Source organism: Strix aluco, chromosome 6 (genome assembly GCF_031877795.1).
Source record: "Strix aluco isolate bStrAlu1 chromosome 6, bStrAlu1.hap1, whole genome shotgun sequence".
Taxonomy (NCBI): Eukaryota; Metazoa; Chordata; class Aves; order Strigiformes; family Strigidae; genus Strix; species Strix aluco.
In genome coordinates, this window is record NC_133936.1 from 26,716,410 (window position 1) to 26,738,463 (window position 22,054).

Genomic DNA, 22,054 nt, shown 5'->3' on the forward strand with positions numbered 1-22,054 from the left:
AGCAGGTCCACTTCACAGGCAACAATGGGAGAAGTGGTCGGGATTGAGATACACTTTGTCCTGACCATGCTTGTATCATGAGAACAGGAAGCAACAATGTTCTTGACCAAAGAGTGGGGTGAGGGAAGGGAAAGACTTTACAATGTGGTAAAAGGAGACCATAAATGCAGAGAAAATGGGGCCCTGTGATTAGCGGCATGATGGTATTAATATTGTGTCTGTATCCAAAGACACAGCCACATAGGAGGGCAGTTTCATTAGTAGAGCTGTGTATTAGAAAGGCAGTATTTTATCCCCATAATCCAACCTCTTTTAACAACTGTGAGTTTTGCTGCTGTTGCTCTTTTTCCACTTTGATTCAGCGCCACACAGGTGTACTCTCCTTGGTGAATCTCCCCGCACGTTTTGCTTATTACTAGCGTGTATGTGTCCTGATCTTGCAAACACTTGAATTTGCCACCTGAAGACACCAGTTTACCCTCAAAGTACCAGTTCACCTCTCTGACATTTGTTATGACAGACACCAGACTGACACTCTCCCCTTCCTCCACAACAGTGTTGACCAGTTTGCTGTGTATGATGGGATAATCCTCTTTGCCCAGCTCATCTTCCGACTTTTTGAGACCCTCTCTTCCCTCTTCCTCACATATTTCTTCCCTATTCTCCTTCCTTTTCAGTATTTCTGTGGGTGTCTCAATGGGAACACCTGTGGAGGCTACATCAGCAGTGGCTGCAGCTGCGCCCACATCCTTGATTTGACCATGCTCGGTCACAGTGTTGATTACTTGTGCAGACAAAGGCTGCTCCAGGGGTATTTCTGCCTCTATAGTCCTCTCAGCCTGCTGGGGCTCCAGTTTAGAGGCTTCATCACAGGATTTTCCTGAGACAAGTGGACTGGGATGGACTGGCAATGCATTGGATTTTTCATCTGTCAAGAGATGTTTTTCTTCACAAATAACAGAATAGAAAGCCTCCTTCAAGACTGTTTTCTGGTCAACTGTCTGAATGCTGACTTCTCCCAAGGAGACTGGGATTTCTGTGGAACTGAGTCCTCCTGTGGTCACAACATAGGTGCATAGGGTGTGGTTTTGTTCCTTGGTGATGTTTATTGTCTGTACTTCAATGTTTTCTTTATCAGCCAACCATTCTGAAAATAAGAGGTTTTGCTCACTTACCACTGCAGCTTTCAGTGCATTTCTAGCTTGAGACTTTATGTCTAAGTTGCAGCTCTTGGGCAACTGAGCAGTGAGCTGGCTCTCCTTGTTGAGGACTTGGCTTGGCTGAAGTTGGTGACTGTACATTGTTTCACGGGGTTGTCTCCCTACCCTTGGACACTGCCTAAGTGGGCTGGCAAGATTGATGACATGTTCCTCCTCCAGGGGCTGGTTTTCTTCTAGAAGCAATGGAAATCTCACAGCCTGTCCCTCATGAATTCTTGCAGCAAAATCTTCCTCTGCTGCTTTCAGGGAAGAAATGTGCTCCAGGGGCACAGCTTGGCCCCCAGTGATGGCCAATTCAGATGGAAATCTGGGTTCAGCCTTCAGCTCACCTTGCATTGCCTGGAAGCCCTCAAGGACCTGGATATGGTCACCATCTATGGCACAGCTGTCAGTGCTGCTTGACACCTGTAGCAGGGCTTGGGAAGTCTCTGTCTTCAGAGCAGCCATTTGCTCGGCTGCCTTGGGGATGACTTCCTCTTTGGGCAAGAGTATCTGTGCAGCTACAGTCCCAAGACAGCCCGGCAGTTGTGTCTCCATTGCTGCTGCAGGCACCACACCCTGGGGGCCAGCAGGGAAGATTTGCAGTGGCTCTGCCAGAAGCCTGCTGCTCTCATGTGTTGTGGCCACCTGAGCAAGCATCTCTTCAACACTCTGTGCAGCCAGGCAGGCTGGTGGCAGGCCAGGCAAGCTGTCCTCCCTGTGCAGCATGTGCTCCACCTGGCTTGTCTGGAGCTGAAGGAGAGCTGGGGATTCCCTCATGGCCTCAAGGCTGAGTGCTCCTTCCATGGCAGGAAGCTCGACAGCCTCCTCATAGGAAAAGGGGCTTTGGTCCTCTGCCACCGCAGAGTGCTGCAAGGCTGGGCTCTGCCTGCACACAGCATGCTCCTCAGGAAGAACAAGGAGCTCAGCAGAGCATGTGGCTTCACCCAGGGCGCTCACCGCCCTGCACGTGTAGAGCCCAGTGTCCTCTTCCATGCATTCCCACACTGTCAGGGAGCCCGAGCCATCAGGGTGGTGAGCAACAGAACGACGTGCATCAGAGAAGAGCTGCTCAGTCCCCTTGAACCACTGCACATCGGGACATGGCTCCCCAGCCACGGTGTACTCAAAGACTGCGGTGAAGCCCGGAGCACACCTCACACTCTCCGGCTCCCTGGTAAAGCAAGGGACCCCTGGTATCCGCTGCCGCACGTGGAGGTGGGCACTGCATGTGGTCTCACCGTGTACATTGCTGGCCACGCACCTGTACTCGCCCTCATCCTGCACACCTGCATATGGGAGGATGAGGCTGTGGTCATTGCCAGCAAACACTAACTTACAGTCCATGGATGGGGTCAGCTTCATCCTGTTGAAAAACCAATGGATTTTGGGTGTGGGGCTGCCAGTAACAGTAACAGAAAGCCTAGCTACATCTCCCTGACAGACCTCAACATTTGAGACTCGTTTGAGGAAAACAGGGGCTTTGCCCCCCTCCTCCATTTTCATATTTGCATTGCTGGAATAAAGTGGTTTTTCAGGCTCAAATTCAAGTGTTTTCTCTCTATCAGGCAACTGAATGCCGCTGCTGTAGCCTTCACTTCTTCCTTCCTCAGAAGATACAGTAAGAGAGCTAGCGATGTCTGTATGGAAAAAAATTGTTTAGTTTTACTAGGATGTTTAAATGAACACTTGTAGATAGCCATAAACAGTGTCAGTGAAGCTATTTTTGTATATCTGGAGGTTTTCTCCAGATATATTTTTACTGCACAGCAGTTAACAATGAACATGAGGTCCTCTTGTTGTCAAATACACACCTGACAAAAACAGCAAGACATGCTGTGCTGTCAGGTTACTTATGAACTTCCCATCTGGATCAACATGGGTGTCTCTAAACCTGACATCACAGTATGGGTTAAGCACACCCCCAAGGTGTACAGTACAAGTAACAGTCAAGCAACATTGGTGTATTTCACAAATATAATTGAAGTGGTATGTGCCTTACATATTTGTATGTACACTCATACAAACAAGTACAGTGGAGCAGTGCCAAGACCCTGGTTTAATTCAAAACACTAAGAAAAAGCAGAATGCCAGAACTAGGATTGGAAAAATAACACAAACTTTTCAGCGCACCAACCTTTCTTCTGGTGCAGTTAGTTCATCTCTTTCAACTCTAAATTTGTCTAACACACTAAGATATTACCTCTCCCTTATCAGCTTTGTTCTGTTTTTGTCTTTAGACCCTTATGCTTACAACACCATTATTACTAAAATCATGACTTTGTACCCTTGATTTAATGTCATTGATTTAGATCTCTGCTTTTAAACTCCTCCCTGTCACAATGTTGCATATTTAAACTCCCACAATACCAGAGAAAAAGAGGACAGAGCACTTTAAGGTTTTTTCTTTTTCTTCCCTTTGTGAATTTAGACATTTATGTGTTGGACAACTTTGTTCTAACGGTGGTTTAAAACTGACAGAAAGAAGACATCAAGAACATGTCATTCTCTGCAGACGCTTGATACTAGAAACATCAGCGAAATCTGAGACTTACAGGAATGGAACAAGCCATCTATGAAAAGCACGGCGCAAAGAAAACTTTTGGAAATCAAACCCTGTTGTCCTCACTGAGTCAAGTTTGCTCAGTTAAGGCCCACAGTATTTGACACTGGAAAGATATGAAAGTTGTTTAAAAAGAATAAAACAATTGTGAGTGGCACTCTAATGGTGAACCTTGATAAGTTTCTCAATTACAGTGCCTTAAATTCCAAAACTTATTGTGAGATAATTTTTGCTGCACTCCAGTAACAACTATAAAGAAGAACAGAATATGCCATTCCCAATTCTTTCTCATTGGTTTTAGCAATTATTAATCTTGTCACAAATACCATAATATACATAGAATAGCACAGTGCATACAGTGGTTAACTACACAGAAGAGATGCTTAGGTTAAAAAAAATTACACCAGTCCTTCAGTATTACCTACCAGTCTCGTTAAAACAGTAGGTCAGTTTCCCCAGAAATACAACGTGCTAGTGAATTTGAGAATGGGTGGCAGAATTGGGCCCATAATAAAGTATAAAAATTGCAGAATGAAACCTACGCTAACACACAAGAATGCTTTATATACAGGAGTGTGGCAAAAATTAATGCACTCTATGTGTTCCTGGATATTTATGACAGAAAAACTATCCAGATACTTTTTCATACTTTAGCTATGTCTGTGAAATGAATAAAGTACAAGAAGCAACAAACTTAAATCATTTACATATTTATTTCACAAATTAACCATACATGTTAACATTCAATACACATTGATGACAAACAAACATAATTCATCCTGTTTTAAGATTTAAGATTTGTAGAAATGAAGACAACATTAAACCTGACAATGAAATTGTGAGTTTTATAATTCCTATGAAAGCACAAAATTTTGAAGAGACATGGTCATTCATGGCTCTAAGCTATACCAGTTGCCCCAGAGTAAGTTTATTCAAAACTAGAATTACTCCAGATTTAAATCATTGTAGCTTAGGTGAGACTTTGTCTCTCCATAAGCACATGATAGTTCTCCTGGCTAATGTATGAAACTTAAAACAAGACTTTTAAACTTACATAAATCACAAACACTAGTACACAGGTAGAGATAAAGAGGCTTGGCCATATATTTCAGATGTGAACATGAACTTGGACCTGTTTGGCTTATGGCTTCAAAAACAAGTTATGGGCCTGTTTCTACTAAAATTTTCAGTTTATTTATGTGCAGATTAAACACACATCATAATTGCTTAGGACCTAACCAAAGGGCCTCTGACCTCTTTTGCTTTGGACCTAAAAGACCCCTCATGCCACAGCTGACGTGTAACATCAGACAATTCATGCCAACTTCCCTAGGGACATCTGCTGTTTAATGAATCAGTCAGTGCTACACATCTACACAAGAAATGGATTAAAGACACATCATGAAGCAATTCTTTGCCAGCTCAGTGTTGGGTCAGACACTCATGCTTCTCTTTCCTACCACCATTACCTATGAGAAATCACAATTTTCTCTGCCTTTTAACAATATACAAATCTTAAATATTTATCACGGGGTCATGACTGGGAAGAAACTGAAATGACACACTGTTATTAGCTTAACCACTGCAGTCATTTCTCCCATGTACTGGGTCATTAGAACTTGCCACTCCTCCTGACTTTAATTTTATATTGGGCAATGCAATCAGGCAAAGTGAATCTTTTGATCAAAAATTACAATCCCAGGATAGTCTTAAAAGATTATTGAGTTTTTGAGGCATGCTGACCTCAGCGTGAGGACACATCAAACTCAGAAATAAGAACATGCATGAACATAACTGAATGTACTATAGGAATAGTTCTTTTATGCTTAAAATCACCATGCTCCTTAAGGCAGTTTGCAAGGCAACTGACAGCAATTTGTAAATAACTGGAAGAACCTCATGAACACATAGTGAAAGTAAAAATAATTTTTGCTTAGGGTTGTTGAACTCAAGGTTTCAGCTTGGCATATAGGTAACTGGAAAGCTGGCATATGCATTAGAGAGTAGTTTACCTTCTGATAAACATTAATTAATAACTTTCATATTTTTAACATGTTTTCTTAATCAATTTATCATTTAGGTCAGATAGATTTAGTTCTGATTTAATTATGTCAGCTACTGCTGATTCCTCCTCCTAAATATTAGCATTACTTTACATACAAAAATATATACTCACATTGAGAAAACTAATGTAAAAATCTGCTGAGAAAATGCCACAGGTAACAACTGAATGTATTCTACTTATTTCTGGTCATCTTGACATATAGCACACTTAACTGTTACTAATTTTTTTTAAAAAAAAAGAAAAAAGGAATATGTAGAGATTTAGTTCTAATGTGAAAAAAGAATAATGCATAAAAATCTCTTACTTTGTTACTATTATGTATTTTTTATGAATTACATTGGAATATGGGGAAAACCAAAATTACTTTAATGAATTTACAGTTACATAATTGATTTATTATGCTCCCTCTCCTTTCCCTTTAACATCTAAAGATACAGTACAAAATATATTTTCATGTTTATTACTTGGTAATAGAGAAAAAAATCCTGTCCAGTCTCTAATAACGCAAAACTTTCATTTTCTTCCCATTGTGTTGCTTTTCTTTACAACAACATAATTCCCTTGACTTAAAAAAAAGTCATTTAATTCCATGAGTCAGTAGAATGAGGCCCATGGAGCTAAGAATTTTGCAGTGATGGAAACTGTAAACACAGGATTTCAATTAGTGAGACTCACATGTTCTGACACAACATTGTGAGAAGGGGGAATACCAATTTAAGGAGTTATTTCTCAGAACTATATCCAAACTAAACCTTTAGGTTACAAGAAAAAGGTGTTTTCTATGTTTTCAGGTGATTTCTAGCCTACACAAAACAATAATGATTGCACTGATGTAGACACACAGGAATATGTACACTATATGAAAAATTAGTCCTACATAAATGAGTGTCAATTAAAATATCTTTACAAGAATGAGTAAGGACCTTGGAAGGAGCCTGAAATATACCTCAATGCAGAAAAGTGTGCACAAAACCTATGCACAGATTAAATCTCACTTAAATTCCCCAACAAAGGAAAGTTTAAGTGAGACAGAAATATGCCCACATAGAGTGGTTTTCATCCCTAAAGGGATGAAAAACAATGCCCCTAAAATGAGTGTTGCATTTTTACCTGCACTGAACAGCATAGAAACATTTAGTGTTTCAAAACAGACTCTAAAATAAATTATGGAAATTTAGTATAATGTTAACACAGCACAAGTCTCAGCAGTTCCTGCCCTGTTAGTAGCTATACATTTGTACTGCCCACTGTCACTTTGCATCAAGTCTTCAATAGTAAGGCTATGAGAACCCCCTTGCTCTTCCTGCGCACAGTACCTGTCCCCTTCCAACAACACCCCATCCTTGTACCAGCGGATACTTGGGTGGGGGGAACCAGTCACAAGACAATGGAAGCATGCTGAGGCACCTACAAATGTACTGTAGTCAGAAATGAGCCTCAAAAATTTGGGAGGGGCTTCTGTGACCTGGAACTCAAAGCTGCAGCTCTCCGAGTCCTCTGCCCTAAATTCAACCCGTTCCTCTCGCGACGGCTCTGCAAACACATCAAAACTAACGTTGACACACTTCTCCCCTTCCACTTCTTGCTCTTTTTGAGTCACCGCAAGCAGTTGGATCGCTTTCTCTGAGTCATCTATGTGTGGCTTGAACTCAAACTCCAGCTCTATTTCTGACTGGTCACCCGGGCTCACAGTCTTACTCAAAAGCAAATCACACTTCTGGCCCTTGTGTGGTTCACTGGCCGTGACTGTCTCACTGCTTGCTTTAGCGCTTGCTCCCTGTTGAGCCAAGACTATAAGGGAGCCTTTGCACATTGCTTCTCCCAGCCTATTGATTGCCCGACACTGATACCAGCCACCATCAGAAGGACCTACATTTTGGACCTTCAGACTGTGAAGTCCCTCCTTCTGACTCACAACATACTTCCCTGTGGCAGGTGTCACACAGATGTTGCCTCTGAACCACTGCACTACTGGGACAGGAGTACCTGTTACCACACACTCAAACACTGCCTCCAAGCCTTCTGTCACCTTGACATCTGCAAAGGGCACAGCAAAGCGGGGAGGCATTTCAGTTACTTGGAAATCTATTTTTATATCCTCATTCTCCGCTGTGGCCAAGCCTGCAGCTTGTTCCAACAAGGCAAGTGGAAGGACATCCAGGGAAACCACCATGCTCTTCTTATCTGGGCTAAACTCAGGACTGGTTATGATTTTGATCTGCTTCTCAAACTCCTTCACTTCATTTTCATCCAGCTCCACTTCCAGGAGGATTTCCTGTGGTGAAGGTGACCTTGAAGATGTGTTTTGCTCCAGGTCAAAGTGTATAACATGCTGGTGGGTGACAGGGGGGGGCAGTGCTAGTGACTTCCCATCTTCAGACAAGACTTCCACCTGAGCAATACTTTTAGCTTCCCCGACAATGTTCACTGCATGGCACAGATACTGTCCTCCATCGGCTTTCTGGACATTAGTGATCTTCAGCACACATTTGTCCCCATCCTTCTCTATCCGCACTCTCTCACCCAGCTCCAACAAAGATTTATTATGATACCACTTCACCCCTGGCTTGGGCACACCCACCACCTCAGCCACAAGGCTCAGTGTGCTACCCTCATACAGCCGCCTCCTGCTCAATGCCTTGACGAAGGCAGGTGGCATCTCCCTGCCTGATGGCTCCAGGGCTTCACAGGGGGTCATAAACACCTCAGCCTGTGGCTGGTCTGGAGGCTGCTGCCTTCTCTCACAGAGTGGAAGCATGGTCAGGGCATCCATATATTCTCCAGTGGGTGTCTGGTAGCGTTCTGGTGGCGTGCTGTCCCCTGATGCAGAGCAGGGTCCCTCGAAGGGTGTGAAGTAGTGCTCTGAGGGTGTGTTGCATTTTGAACCCTCCGATGGTGTGGAGTAGTGCTCGGGTGGTGTGCTGTGTCCTGAGCCCTCGGACGGTGTGGAGTAGCGCTCGGGCGGTGTGCTGTGTCCTGAGCCCTCAGACGGTGTGGAGTAGCGCTCGGGCGGTGTGCTGTGTCCTGAGCCCTCGGACGGTGTGGAGTAGCGCTCAGGCGGTGTGCTGTGTCCTGAGCCCTCGGACGGTGTGGAGTAGTGCTCGGGTGGTGTGCTGTACCCTGAGCCCTCGGACGGTGTGGAGTAGCGCTCGGGCGTACTGAGTGGTGTGTGGTAGGATGCTGATGAAGCAGTTTCAAAGATCTCCACTGAGGAGGGAGGTGTGTAGAAGTGGTCTGAATCAGGTGACTCCTCTCCGCTCCTGCTCTCCAGCTCTATAGACATTTCTGACTCAGGAGAGAAGGGTCGGGTGAGTTCCTGCTGGTTGTTGTAATAGTCGTAAACCATGCTGAAGGTAACCTCCTCCACTTCCAGTGAAGTGATGGTCTCTCGCTGCTCCTTCTGAACTGTCTCTTTGAGATCTGGAGTTTCCTGCCTCCCAGTTGACCTTAAATTCTTGGCCAGGGACAAGGCAGGCTCCAGCTCTGAGGCTTGAACAACGTTGGGCTCTGGATCTGCAGAAATATCATCCCACAGTCCTTCTCCATCCAGGCTATTCTCAGAAGCTTCCTCTGTGGGAGTCTTCTTCTTGCCCCAAGACTCCTTCCTTTGCTCCCTCTGTGCCACAGGATCATTCATTATTAAACCACGTAAGAGTTGCCCAAAAGAGAAGCCCTTGGTTGTGTTTGGTTCCTGTTGGGTGTCCCTGAGCAGCTCCTCAGGGGAATCTGTGCTTTCTATCTCACAGGTAGAGCTGCTCATTTGTGTCTCAATGACCTTTTCTATCCCAGAACCTTCTTTCTCCTCAGCCTGATGCCCAGCCTGGAGTTTCTTTTCACGTGCAGCTTTTTTCAAGTCAATGATGAAGCTGTCACTATGGGAGTCTGTGGTCTCCAGTAGTTCCACATTCTCCCATGCATGTGTTTCCTGCACTCCTCTTTGGAAATCTTCTGTGGACTCCACCAGAAAACCATGAATTTGTCCCTCAAGTGAATCCTCCTCCCAGACATTCACCTCTGACTCATTAATTTCTTCAGCAGAAGATCCCTCTTCAGCAGATATCATGGTGCTGCCAAGAGCACCATTAGGGATTCGCAAATCAACCCTTCCAATTTCTCTTGACTGTGCCTCATTCTGGGCAGTGACCTCCTCCTGCTGCATCCTGTAGCTCTGATGCAGCTCCTCATTTAGAGGCATCTCTTCCACAAGCACATCATGTTGGTGCACAGGGGAGATAAACTCAGTCACTCCTACCTCCACACTCTCCAGAGCTGTGGGGGTTTGTGCCTGTTCTGTGTCCACTGTCTCTGCAGCTGGGAAAGGCTCCACAAACTTCTTCAGATCAAATGTGATATTAGTCTCATCAGTCTCAGATGGAAACAGCTGCTCTTTCAAACGCACTTCTTCTAGGTTAACCTCAACTTCCTCAGTAAAATCCTGACCTGAGTTTTCTATGCCAGGAGGAGTGAAGATTAGATCCACAGAAGAGTTGCCTGCATCAGACTCCATTTCTTGCAGCATTTGTCCATCATTGTGCACTTCCCAGAGTGCGGCATCCCTAGCATCAATCATTTCTTCTTTACAAAGATTATCATCAACCTCGATGTCCTGTTGAGTATCAACTGATCTCTCTTGCTCTTTGGCCTGTTCCTCCTGCTGCTCCTCCATACAGAAGTCATAAAAGCCAAACTGATCTTCTGTGGGTGTGCTTGCAATGTCGTCCTGCAGGTGGGGCACACTTGGCTCTTCTACAAGGGGCACATCAAGAGACATTTCCTTCCAGGCAGGGCCATCGCTCTCCTCCATGTAAACATCACTTCCCTCTTGCACCACAGGTGATATGGGAATGAAAAATTGGGAATCCTCACACTCCTTTGCCAGAGCAGACTGCTCAGAGGCATGTGTTTGCCCTTTCACTTCCATAAATGGTGACTTTAAGATGTCCCAGGACAGAGTATCTATATGTGGTATCACCTTGTCTCCTTCAGCCTCCAGCTCCTCTGAAAAGTGACCTGAGTCCTTGGCCACCAGTTCATGGTCTTCCCTGGACATGTTGAGGTGCAGCTCAGTGGCATCCATTACAAAACGCCGTTCCTCAGAGACAGGTTTTCCCCTCCGCTGTCTCATCTCAGAAATTCCATCTGTATCCCTCACACTTTCTTCTGTATAACCCGTTTCTTGCCTTGGATAAACTTCCATGATGTCCAGCACCATTGTTTCCTCCATCTCAATTTCCCTGAAGTCAGGAGTTTTCTCACATTCCTCTTCCAACTGCTCACCAGGAGATCGAGACAGCCTTGGTGACCAGGGTAGGTGGGCTTCCTCCTCCTTGGAGCATGTGATCTGTTCCTCTTCATCCTTCCCAAGTGTGCTGAGGCCTTGGAGGTGCAGAACATGGTCCATGGCAGGCAGTTCCTCAGTGCCTCCATCCTTGATATACAACTTGGGCACACTGGGCTGCACTGTCAGCTCAGAAGCAGTCTGTGCTGTTCCAGCCACATTCTTGGCCACACAACAATACAGCCCAGCATCTGCAACAGAGACCCCTTGGATGTGTAAGCGGTACACGCCATTCTTGCCTTCTTCAAACCTCAGCCTCTCACTGGCAGAGAGGTTCTGGCCATTCAGGGACCAGACCACAGCTGGTGGAGGCTGCCCAGACACAGCACACTCCAGCACCACTGCCTCCCCTTCATGGCAATGAATGTGTGCTGGGGCTTCTACCACAATTTGGGGTGGGTCATTTCCCATATCAAATGAAAATTTGAACTTGTGTTTTATGGTAGGAGCAGCCTGGTTTGGAGAGGGCCGTGTAGTCTCCCTCATCTCTGTGTCTTGTTCTGGTGTTGGAGTGGGTGCAGTGATTTTGATTTCCACAGGCAGCGAGAGCAAGTCTGAGTCTTGAGCTACACTTGGCAGTCCCTGCACTGTTGTGAAGGCCAGGCTGACTTCTTCTTCCTCCTCCACCTTCTCTTCTTCCCCTTCTTCTTCCTCCTTCACCTTCTCCTCCCCCTCCTCCTCTTCCTCCTCCTCCCCCTCCTCTTTCTTCCCTTCCTCTTCCTCCTCTTTCTTCATGGCCTCATAGGCTGGCATCCGCCGCCTCACGTGGAGTGCAGCTGAAGTGCTGACTGTGCCCAGTGGGTTGAAGATGACACAGGTGATGGTGCCACCATGCTGCGGGAGCAGGGATGGGAAGGTCAGTGTAGACCGGCACTCTGTGGTGTGAACAGCAGTGCCCCGGATGCGTCCCACAGGCTTGTCATTGTTGTACCAAGTGACTGTGGGCTGTGGGCGGCCATGGAAGAGGCAGGAGAATGTGCATCTGTCTCCCTCAACAGCCTCCTGAGGCTTGACCTCCTGGACAAAGAGGGGTGGGCAGGCCTCCAGGAGCCCACCTGGCATCTGCCATCTCTCTCCTGCAGCCTTGGACCCGCAGTACCCCTTCTCTACCTGTACCACGAGGGGCTCTGAGCCATCCATCCTAGCAGCTGCCTCAGGTGGGCTGGGCTTCCCAAGAGGGCCCCCCTGGGGCATGGACATGAGGGATTCCTGCTTCTTTTTCAGCACTGCCCTCTTTGCCTCGCGCAGCCGCTGCAGCTTCCAACGGATCTCCTCATCCAGCAGCTCTTCAGCATCCGCCACTTGGCCACTGTGCTCCCTACCACATGCCAGCCCTGGACGGTGAGGCCCCACCAGTGGCAGCCTCTGGAAACGAATGGTTCGTACCATGCCTCGGGCTGGGGAGAGGTTCCCAAGCAACTGCTCAGCCTCCTGCCCCTTGTCAAAGGGCGAACCAGTGCAGCGGAGCACCACCCGCAGCCGGTCCTCCCACCGCTGCTGCAGCAGGCACTCCCAACTCTCCTGCATCCACTCTGCTTTCCCTGTGAAACCCCAGCCCTGCTCCTCCCTACTGCGTGCCACCAGCAATGAGGCAGTGGACTCAGCTGAGCCCTCACTGTTAATAGCAAATACCCGGTAGCTGCCAGCATCGTGCTCCCGCACATCCCGCACCTCCAGGCTGGCATGGTGCGTGTGCTCCTCACTCTCAGTGCGGATCACCTTGCGGCAGTCCTGGTGGACCGGACGGTTGTTGTGAAACCAGGACATGTGGGGCGCTGGGCATGCCACCAGCTTGCACTGGAAGAGTGCAGGGTTCCCCTCCAAGACAGACCTACACTTGAGGCCCTGCGTGAAGGTGGGTTTACAGTTCTGGGAGCAAGCCAGCACCGCCGCTGTCCCAGGTTCCTCAAGGTTCGCCTTGCTGTGCTGTTCTGCAAGAGAAGGAGACTGGGTTACAACATGCCACACTCTGCCTGCCATCTGATTGAAAAAATGAAATAGCAATATATTGAAATAAAAAATGGGCATGCAACAGATTTCATCACACACCCAGGAAAAAAAAAGTAATTCACTCACCATATTTGTTCGAATAAACGCAACGCCTTGCTCTGTTTTAAAGATTGACACGAAAATCGTTCGTTGTCTGTTCTTTCTTCAGACTGTGGAAATTTCTTCTTGAACAAGCAAAAATGAATTTCAAAATAACACGTTCTTCTGCGTGTATGTTTTTGCTGCCTGGAAAAGCTGTGTGTCTTTGGGTGGCAAAGAAGAAAATCTTACCTGACTTGCAGACAGTAGAATAAACGCCCTTTCTGACCCCTCTGTTTGTAGATTAAATGTTCAAACAATTGAGAAAAAATATTTTGAAAGATATTTTTTAAAAAGTAAGTAATTAGCTAACATGAAATGAGAAGGCGTTTATTCGAACTAATACAGCCACTAACTTCACAGTGTTATGCACAGGAAAAAAGCAAGCAACATGAACCACGTATGCTATCTGCAAGCCAGGGTAAGAGATGTATAATGATGAATTAATGTATGTAAAAAAGTGCAAGGAATCAATGGGAATGTGTAGCTTTCACATATCCTAAACAACAAATGCTTTCTAGTATACTTCATCCATCCATCCAGTAGTGTCCATTGAACTCATTAATGTTAGGTTGCTGACTTGCTTAAAAATAATATGATTAAGATTTGTATAACTTCCTTCTGAAGTAAACTATTCCATGCATTCAAAAGGAAACTGAACAAATAAAAGCTCTGTGAACAGCTGCAAAGCATGAAGTAAAAGTTAAGAATATGGCTGAAAAATCATAAATTTGAAGTTTTAAAAACATTTTAAAACTTAAATAACCTTATAATGCAGGTAATCCTTTGCATATCAAAACAAACATGCAACATGTTCCAATATGCTTTAAAGTGTGTCTGTCTTTCCCCATCAGACGCTACATGTAAGCAGATGAAAGCTTTTCACAATATTACTAATTACTGGTACTAATTATTCAGTGGAACTTCATTGGTGACTGTACCTTTCACTTCCATTTCAATCTCTTCCTCTAGCTTCTTGTGAATAATTTTTTCAGGAGCTAGAATAAAAAGAGAAAGATTTTTGAGCTATAGCTGAAATATGCCAATCAATGCTTTATGTAGTAAAAACATCCAATCTCTTTTGCAAATATACAGAAATTCACACATACATATACATAAATGCATGCCAAACAATTCAAACACTTGATAAATTTTGAGAACACACTAATCAAATGCTTTCAATATACACTTTTCTATAAGATTTGCTTTCTTTTATGCAGGGTAGGGGAAAGTTTCTATTGTAACATGCCTTTATCATGCCTTAAATCCCTGAAGAAAACATTAAACAATCCACAGACTAATGAGATGCTTCTTGTTCTTTATCATCTCTCAGGGAATGAATATACTGGAATGCAAAGATGCTATGCATGAGGAATTGATACTTGGAAGGAACATGCAGTTGCCAACCTGTCACTCTCAGATGGGTGCTGCACTCGGCTTGTCCTGCAGGATTAACTATTCTGCACTTGTATATACCCTTGTGGTTCTGACCGACTTTCAACAGTCTTAAACTGCACAGTGGCCCATCATGTTTTAAGGAACACAATGCAGACTCCTCAACTATTAGCTGATTGCACAGCCAGACCACGCAAGGTGTAGGCACACCTTTCATTATACAAAAGAGTAACACATCATCTCCTTCTTTTACAGTGGTTTCTGAAGGCAGAGTTTCAAGAAACTCTGGTGCTTCAGCATCAGTTTCTGTGATGTCTTCACATGGCACAACATCAGGATAGTAGACTCTGTTTCTTTGCTTCTCAGCTTCATATGGTCTTTGGGATGTAGATATAAACAAGCTCGAGGTTTTCTTGGAAGATTCTTGCTTAACTTCAGATGCTTTAAACTGACAATCTTTGGCTGCTTTAAAGCTTTTAGTATCTGATTCAAGGGTAATTTTTGTTACTGCTTTGGCTTGTGCTTCTTTTGCTAGGCAAGAATAAAGTTAGGAAAAGGATTAGGTCAGATGTTTTGCAGGAATTAAAAATATCCGTATACTTAGGAGGAAAAACCCAAGAATTAGTATTGAAAGAATGTCCAGCATATTAGTTTTACAGTGCTATTAAACATGAGTGATTACACATTTAAGAGCTCTATTCATGATGGGCTAATTCTAGGTACCAGTTAAGCCTATGGGACTTTCATGGGACTAAGACTTGCTCTGTAATGCCTGTTAGAAGCACAACTTTGCTTTTAACTTAGAGCCTCAATTTAGAAAGTGGTAGTGGAAGATTATCTGAAGCCTTTGCACAGCTCATGAGTAAAGAAAGAAACTTCAATATGTAAGAGCCAAATCAGCAGGGTCAATGGCTTCCTCATTATTCATCTTATTTTTCTGCTCTTTATTGTTTTGAGCTCAGCAGAAATACTATCACCTCTCTAGTGTGGTGATAATACATTTTGTGGGTCTTCACCAGTGGTACACTACTAACATTTTAATACACTAATATCAGAAAGAAGTGGAAGAAGTCTTAGCAAAAATAAATACTTATATCTCAGGGAGAATGAAGGGTAGAAGACAATTCATTAGTGCAGTAATACAAAACTTGCACCCATTAATCCTTTCAAGTACATTGACCTATACTGTCAACCTTGGAACCAGAACCTTGAATTTATGGGAAACAAGTTGGACTCAGAGTTTGAAATGACCAGTTACCTAGTTCAACACTGCTTATCTGACGTTTTAATCTTCCTTAAAGTCCAGCTTCAGGAATTCTCAAAATGCAAAAATTCCTATCAGCTTCTTTTGCTTTACATCTCACTGCATATCATGAAGGATATGAGGAATAAAAAAACTCAGACATCTATGACTTGCTGGGAAGAGGCATGAAGTTACAATATCAACTTCCCAGTACTGCACGTCACTTATGAACAGAGCCGTAAATGTGGAGGAAAAAACCCAAAGCATTATTACTAGAGCTTTCTCAATTAAATACTGATAATAAAGGAAATATGAGTAAGCTGTAGGAAATGATAATGAAATTGCAAAAGGTAAGTCATAATTGTTAAAAGTCAGATAACCACCTTTGACTGTTAGTATTGCAGCAGTTGTTGTCCCTCCGTAATCATTATATACAGTACAACTGTACAGTCCTTGATCTGTCAGCTGGGTATTTAGGATTGTGAGCAGTAGGACACTTCCATTTTGTGATATCTTCACTTTTTCAGACACTTCTATCCTTTCACCTTCATGGGCCCAATGAAACTCAGAGAAGAATTCATTTTCTAAGGCACATATGAACTGAGCAGTGTCACCATATTTCACAGTTAGGTCTCTGAGCTGCAAGAGAATCTTTGGAGGAACATCTTTCATTTCCTGAGCAGTGGTCATAAAGATCCTGGTGCTCTGAGATGTTTGGGAAAGAATTGTTTTGTGCATGGCTTCCATTTCTTCAACTGATGTAGCCTTCATGGTCAAACTTTCTGATAAGCTTTCAAAAACCTGTACACCCAATTCCTGTGATGGTTGTTGCACTGATTTAAATTCTTTTTGAAAAGTTTTAATGTTCTTCTTCGTGAGAGGAGCAACATGAAGTTCTGATATAGCCTGTGACCGGATAGATTCTTTTACATCTTTCCCAGAACTTTGCCTATCTAGGGCTTGCACTGTGTAATCAAGTAACAAAAATAACAACAATATTAGTATCTAAAGAACTTTACTGGACCATGCTCTGAACAAAATCAAACAGCATGGAGGATGGAAAATGAATGATCTTCATTTGAAAACTCAGCATGCCAGATGCACTACTTTCTTGCCACAAAGATTATGCATTCACATATATGAATGACAAGTGATGCCTAAGCTAGTCATGCAGTTGATACACAGTTGATGCTGGTCTCTTCTTTCACTGAAGTTGTCCATTTTAGTATTGGAAACTTATTATGGAACTTTTTAAGGAGGTATTTTCTTTTTTTTTATTCCTAAGGATGGCACAAAATACCTCGGTCAATGCTATAAAGATCATGTAATTACTTGTTTTAAAAATCTGAATGCCTTCAGTAAAATGCTATTCTTTGACCTATATCAAGATAAAAATTTGCAAATTTCTGAATGTTATAGCTTGAACAGAAGAAATGAGAGTGGCTGGGTTACAGAGGGTAGGTACTACTAACATTAGCTGATAAAGAAAGGGTGTGAAACAAGGAAAGAAGAACATTAGTAACAGCATAAAAGTGTGGTATACAACAAACTGAATCCCTTTGAAGTAAAATGGGGCTTTACCTTCTGCAGTCACTGTAAGTGTAGCTGTACAAGTTGTTTCTCCAGCACTATTTCTTGCCTTGCAAGAGTATTGGCCAGCATGCTCTAAGAAAGCATCTACTATTATCAGTATAGCTGTGCCTGTAGACTCATCAAAGTGGAAAACTAAGTCTTTTGTTGGCAACATGAGTTGTTGATTATGAAACCACTGGATTTTTGGTTTGGGCATGCCAGAGACTCTAGCTTGAAATCTGACTGATTCCCCGCTGCATACCCTGCAGCTTGAAATAGGCTGGATAAAGGTGGGCCTTTGGCCAATAGACTCCTCCTTAAGTGAAACAGATGAAGAAACATACCAATGGGACTCTGATGTAACTTCTTCAACATTTTTAAATCCTGAAAAGAAGCATGTCAACTTTTAATTTCTTACCCTACACTACAATAAATTTCCTCTCTCATTCAAGATTTTTTTTTCTAACTTGCAAATAAACAGCATGAATTATTCTAATTCATCATTTATAAAATCTGTTGCAAAAAGAAAACAAAATATTTATGGTTAAATAATATCAAGGACAATATAGAACTTAAATAGCTAATTCTCTAAAACTTTGGTCAATTCATCAGTTCACCAATTCATATGAACATAACCTATTTCTTTTCAGCCGCCCAATTACCTGGTACACACCTCTATTTAACATGTTTTCCAACATTTTAATTAATTTATTTTATACAAGAGCTCCAACTAGATTCTCCTCACAGTCAAATCAAAGAATGCGTAAGCAAAGCACTTCTATTAGAAAGAGGGTTTCTACCATCTTTGGTGAATGACAGATTCTAATACTGGAGAGAATGGAAAGGTGAGGTTATTGGAACATTGAAAAATTGTGGAATAAGTTTTCCTGTGCATGACCTATATTTTGGAGACATAAATGTAGGCTGTGGACGTTGTAAATAGTAGCAATTAATTGAGTTAAAAGACAACATGACAGACAACGACTCACATATAATCATCAGTGTATATTAAGGTTAGTATTGGAACATGACCTAAACAAGATATCTTCTTTAATTGCACACTGTACCTTCCAACTTCAAGGTAGCAGTGCTTGTCACTTGGCCTACAGAATTACTAGCCACAAAGGTATAGATTCCTTCATCCTCTGGATAAGCTTCAGCAATCTCCAGCTGGTAAGTGTCTTCAAACTGAGTCATTCTAAAAAAACGCGATGGTTTGATCTCTCTCTCTTTGCTGTACCAAGAGACTTTCAGATCTGCTCAAGGAACAGAAAGAAGACAAAAAGTGTAAGATATTTGTCTAGTAAATAAACACTATTTTTATATTTATATCTGTCAGAAATCTTAATCTCAAGTATCTTTTTTAAGTTTAAATGTGCCTTGTATTACTCTGGTAATGTATGATCAGTGGAAAGTGGTCTACTTGTTGCTTTAAAGTTTTGATTTCTGCATTGGAAATATTTGTATGGGAAAACTGATTCTGGTGCTGCTATATTCCTGAGTAAAATAATTTTTCCCTTCCCCTCTTAATGTATAAATTTAAAAATATTTTGCTACTACTAAAATCGGAGAGAGTCTCATTTTTAAAAAGGGATTCTGTTACAATTGCCTGATTAAACAGGCTATAAAATCACTAGGTTGAGCTGAACAGGTTAAAGAAATTAAAACAGAATATTATTTTGTTAAGGACAGTACCTTGCCTCTTTTTGTTGCAAATATTTTAAGTTTTACACCTCATATTTCTAAAGAAAGATCCTGTCTTTGTACCTTTGTAAAATTCCTATATAAAATGTCGTGTTACTTGACTTGTATAGATTCTTGTAGACTTGGGAAAGGAGAGGACTGAAGCAGACTTTAACCTTGCCTTTCCACCTGGCACTACATTACATTATTAATCAAATGTTTTTACACAAATAGTGTGCTATGACTGTCATCAGAAGAAAGAGACCTTGTTTTCAATAGCCAGCTTCATAGTGTGTATCGTTAAACAACTGTATTTGCAATCATGTATTACCTAACCTAATATAAAAGGTTTTCACAACACAAGTGAGATGTATGCAACTCCATTTGGATACAGTGTTCAATAAAGGAAATTTTCAGTGAGAAAAATTTCTTCATTTGAAAGGGTTGTCAAGCATTGGCCAAGCTGCCCAGGGAAGTGGTTGAGTTACCATCCCTGGAGGTATTTAAAAGACGTGTAGATGTGGCACTTAAGGACATGGTTTAGTGATGGACTTGGCAGTGTTAGGTTTAGGTTGGACTTGATGATCTTAAAGGTCTTTTTCAACCTAAACAATTATATGATTCTATGAAAGGGGACCTAGACGAAAGGATCCTTATGCTCTGCGCTGTACATGCAGCTTTCACATTCATATAAATACAGTTTTTGTAGAAAAGCATACACTAGTATGCTTTGCACAAAGGGAAAGCCAGTCTTTCCAACATGTATTTTTCTAGTTTTAGCACCACTTCTAGATCAGAATCATATTTGTCGTAAAGCTTTTCTTTTAAAAAAAAATTTGAAGTTTGATTTCAAGTGATGGAAATGCAAATTATATATATTTCCCTACGTCTATTATCAATTTTATGTGGATTTTTACAAGCTATCACTCAGAATTATTTTTAAATTTAGAGTTTTATTTACCTTTAAGTAATTGTAAATTCTTTGGGATTGGAACTGAATCATATTCTGCAGTTTACCATGTGAATATTTTATTACTAGTCATATTCAAGGCCATTTATTGAAGTGAGGAAAGGTAGTTTTATTTGGTTTTGTGTTAACTTGGAAATAATTATTTTAATTGTAGAATGATGTTCTATGTAACTGAAACTAGCAAATTAATTAAGGAAAATCATGACACTGTATGTCATCAGGAACTTCATTATGTTCATTTAACACGATAATGCTTTTCCACCATCATACTCTGTTTTGAAACTCTGCATTTTACTCACTGACATTTTTCCAACATCAGTTAGCATTTGAAATGCTGAGAAGTTGCCGAAGACAAATTTTTTGAAACAGACCTTCTTTTTAGAAATGCTTAATGTTTATGACAGTTTATAACTTCCATGCTTGATGCCACCTTTGACATATGACTTGCTTAACTGATAGTTGTGAGCAAATAACACTTTGATGTGTGTGTATATCAAATAATTAGGGAAAGACTTATCCCAGCACATATACTGTTGCATTTTTTCTGAGTTCAAGATGAAAAATTCTGAGAGATGAAAAGATGTACAGGATTTCATTAAACCCACCTGTCCCTGTAACTCTGCACTGAAAACAAGCAGACTGTCCCTCGGATGTAACAGCATCACGCAGTGGTATTATGACAGCAGGTGGGTACACTGGCACTTCTAGCTCAGGAGAAACAACTTCTGGGACTAAAGGATAAGAAAAAGAAGTCATTTTTAAAGATGAAGAAGATCACACACATGTTGACAATCTCATTTCACAGACACTGCTATGAGCATGGGAAACTCACTTTCCACTGAAAGTGAAGCTGAAGTTGTAGCAACTCCGTAGTCATTTTTTGCTTCACAGGTGTACACTGCTGCATCTTCAGGAAAAGTTTCAATCAGCAATAGAGTATATTCTTGTGCATCATGAAGAAATTTGCACTTGAAACCTGGAGAAAGTTGTTGATCATCTTTGTACCAGGAAATTTTGGGATGAGGTTTGCCTGATATCATAGCACAGAAGCGGGCAGGTTTGCCAGACTCCACAGTGGTTGGCTCTAGCTCCTGAATAATCTGGGGTGGCTCTGGAGCTGCAAATTGGGGGGTGAAGGGGAAAGGGGAGGGGAGAAAGAATGATAGAGAGAAATCTCATTACTGATATTTATCAAGACTTCAAAAATATTAGCAAAGACTTTTTTTTTTTTTTTTTTTTAAATCTTATTATTCCCAATCTTGTGTGCCCACAAAAATCTGCCCTTTTCCTTGGTACAGGGGGAATGATCTAGCAGGAAGTGCCTTACCATAATTAGCTGTGTTGGCCTAAGTGTTTTCTGGCAAAATGTGCCCAAGAATTGTTAGGTTGATTCCTCTGGCAAAACGTATTTGTACATATGAACAAATCACCTTTATTTGGACTTGAGAATTTCCTGATCTAAATAAATACACTGGGGAAAAGAACTGCTATAGCATTTTCATCAGCTAGACAGCTATTTCAGTAGAGCAAGGAACACCCATGTACATGAGGATTTTGGTAGCGTTCCAGACATAAGATTCTCTTTGGATTTAATTTTTTTTTTTATTTTACTTTCAGAGTTAGAATTTCAGAAAAATTATATAGAAATCAGAACAACACAGGGTAATAAATACAGTCAAAGCATTGTTTGCAGGGACACATACCATTCACATAGAGAACAACAGAACTCCTATTCCGTCCTGCAACAAAAGTATATTCTCCAGCATCAGAGTAAGTGGTTTCAAAGATGCTCATTCGATGAACTCTCCTTTCCACCACGTAACTGTATCTTTCCTCATATTGGAAGTTGATCTCAATACCGTCCTTGTACCACTGTGGTTCAATGTCATCTTCATTGACTTCAAATTCAATTTCAGCTCTTTGTCTCTCAATGACCTT

At 42.2% G+C, this 22,054-nt stretch overlaps 1 protein-coding gene across 1 annotated transcript in view; it reads right to left on the bottom strand.

The window, feature by feature from the left end:
• Positions 1 to 22,054, bottom strand: part of TTN (titin) — a 242,809-nt gene that overhangs the window by 187,665 nt on the left and 33,090 nt on the right. The window contains exons 40-45 of the mRNA XM_074829250.1: positions 21,820 to 22,051; positions 20,949 to 21,233; positions 20,722 to 20,847; positions 18,531 to 18,719; positions 14,195 to 14,251; positions 308 to 2,839 (exon numbers count right to left, since the gene is read on the bottom strand). Of these exons, the coding sequence (XP_074685351.1) occupies positions 308 to 2,839; positions 14,195 to 14,251; positions 18,531 to 18,719; positions 20,722 to 20,847; positions 20,949 to 21,233; positions 21,820 to 22,051 (3,421 nt within the window). The remainder of the gene's footprint in view (positions 1 to 307; positions 2,840 to 14,194; positions 14,252 to 18,530; positions 18,720 to 20,721; positions 20,848 to 20,948; positions 21,234 to 21,819; positions 22,052 to 22,054) is intronic.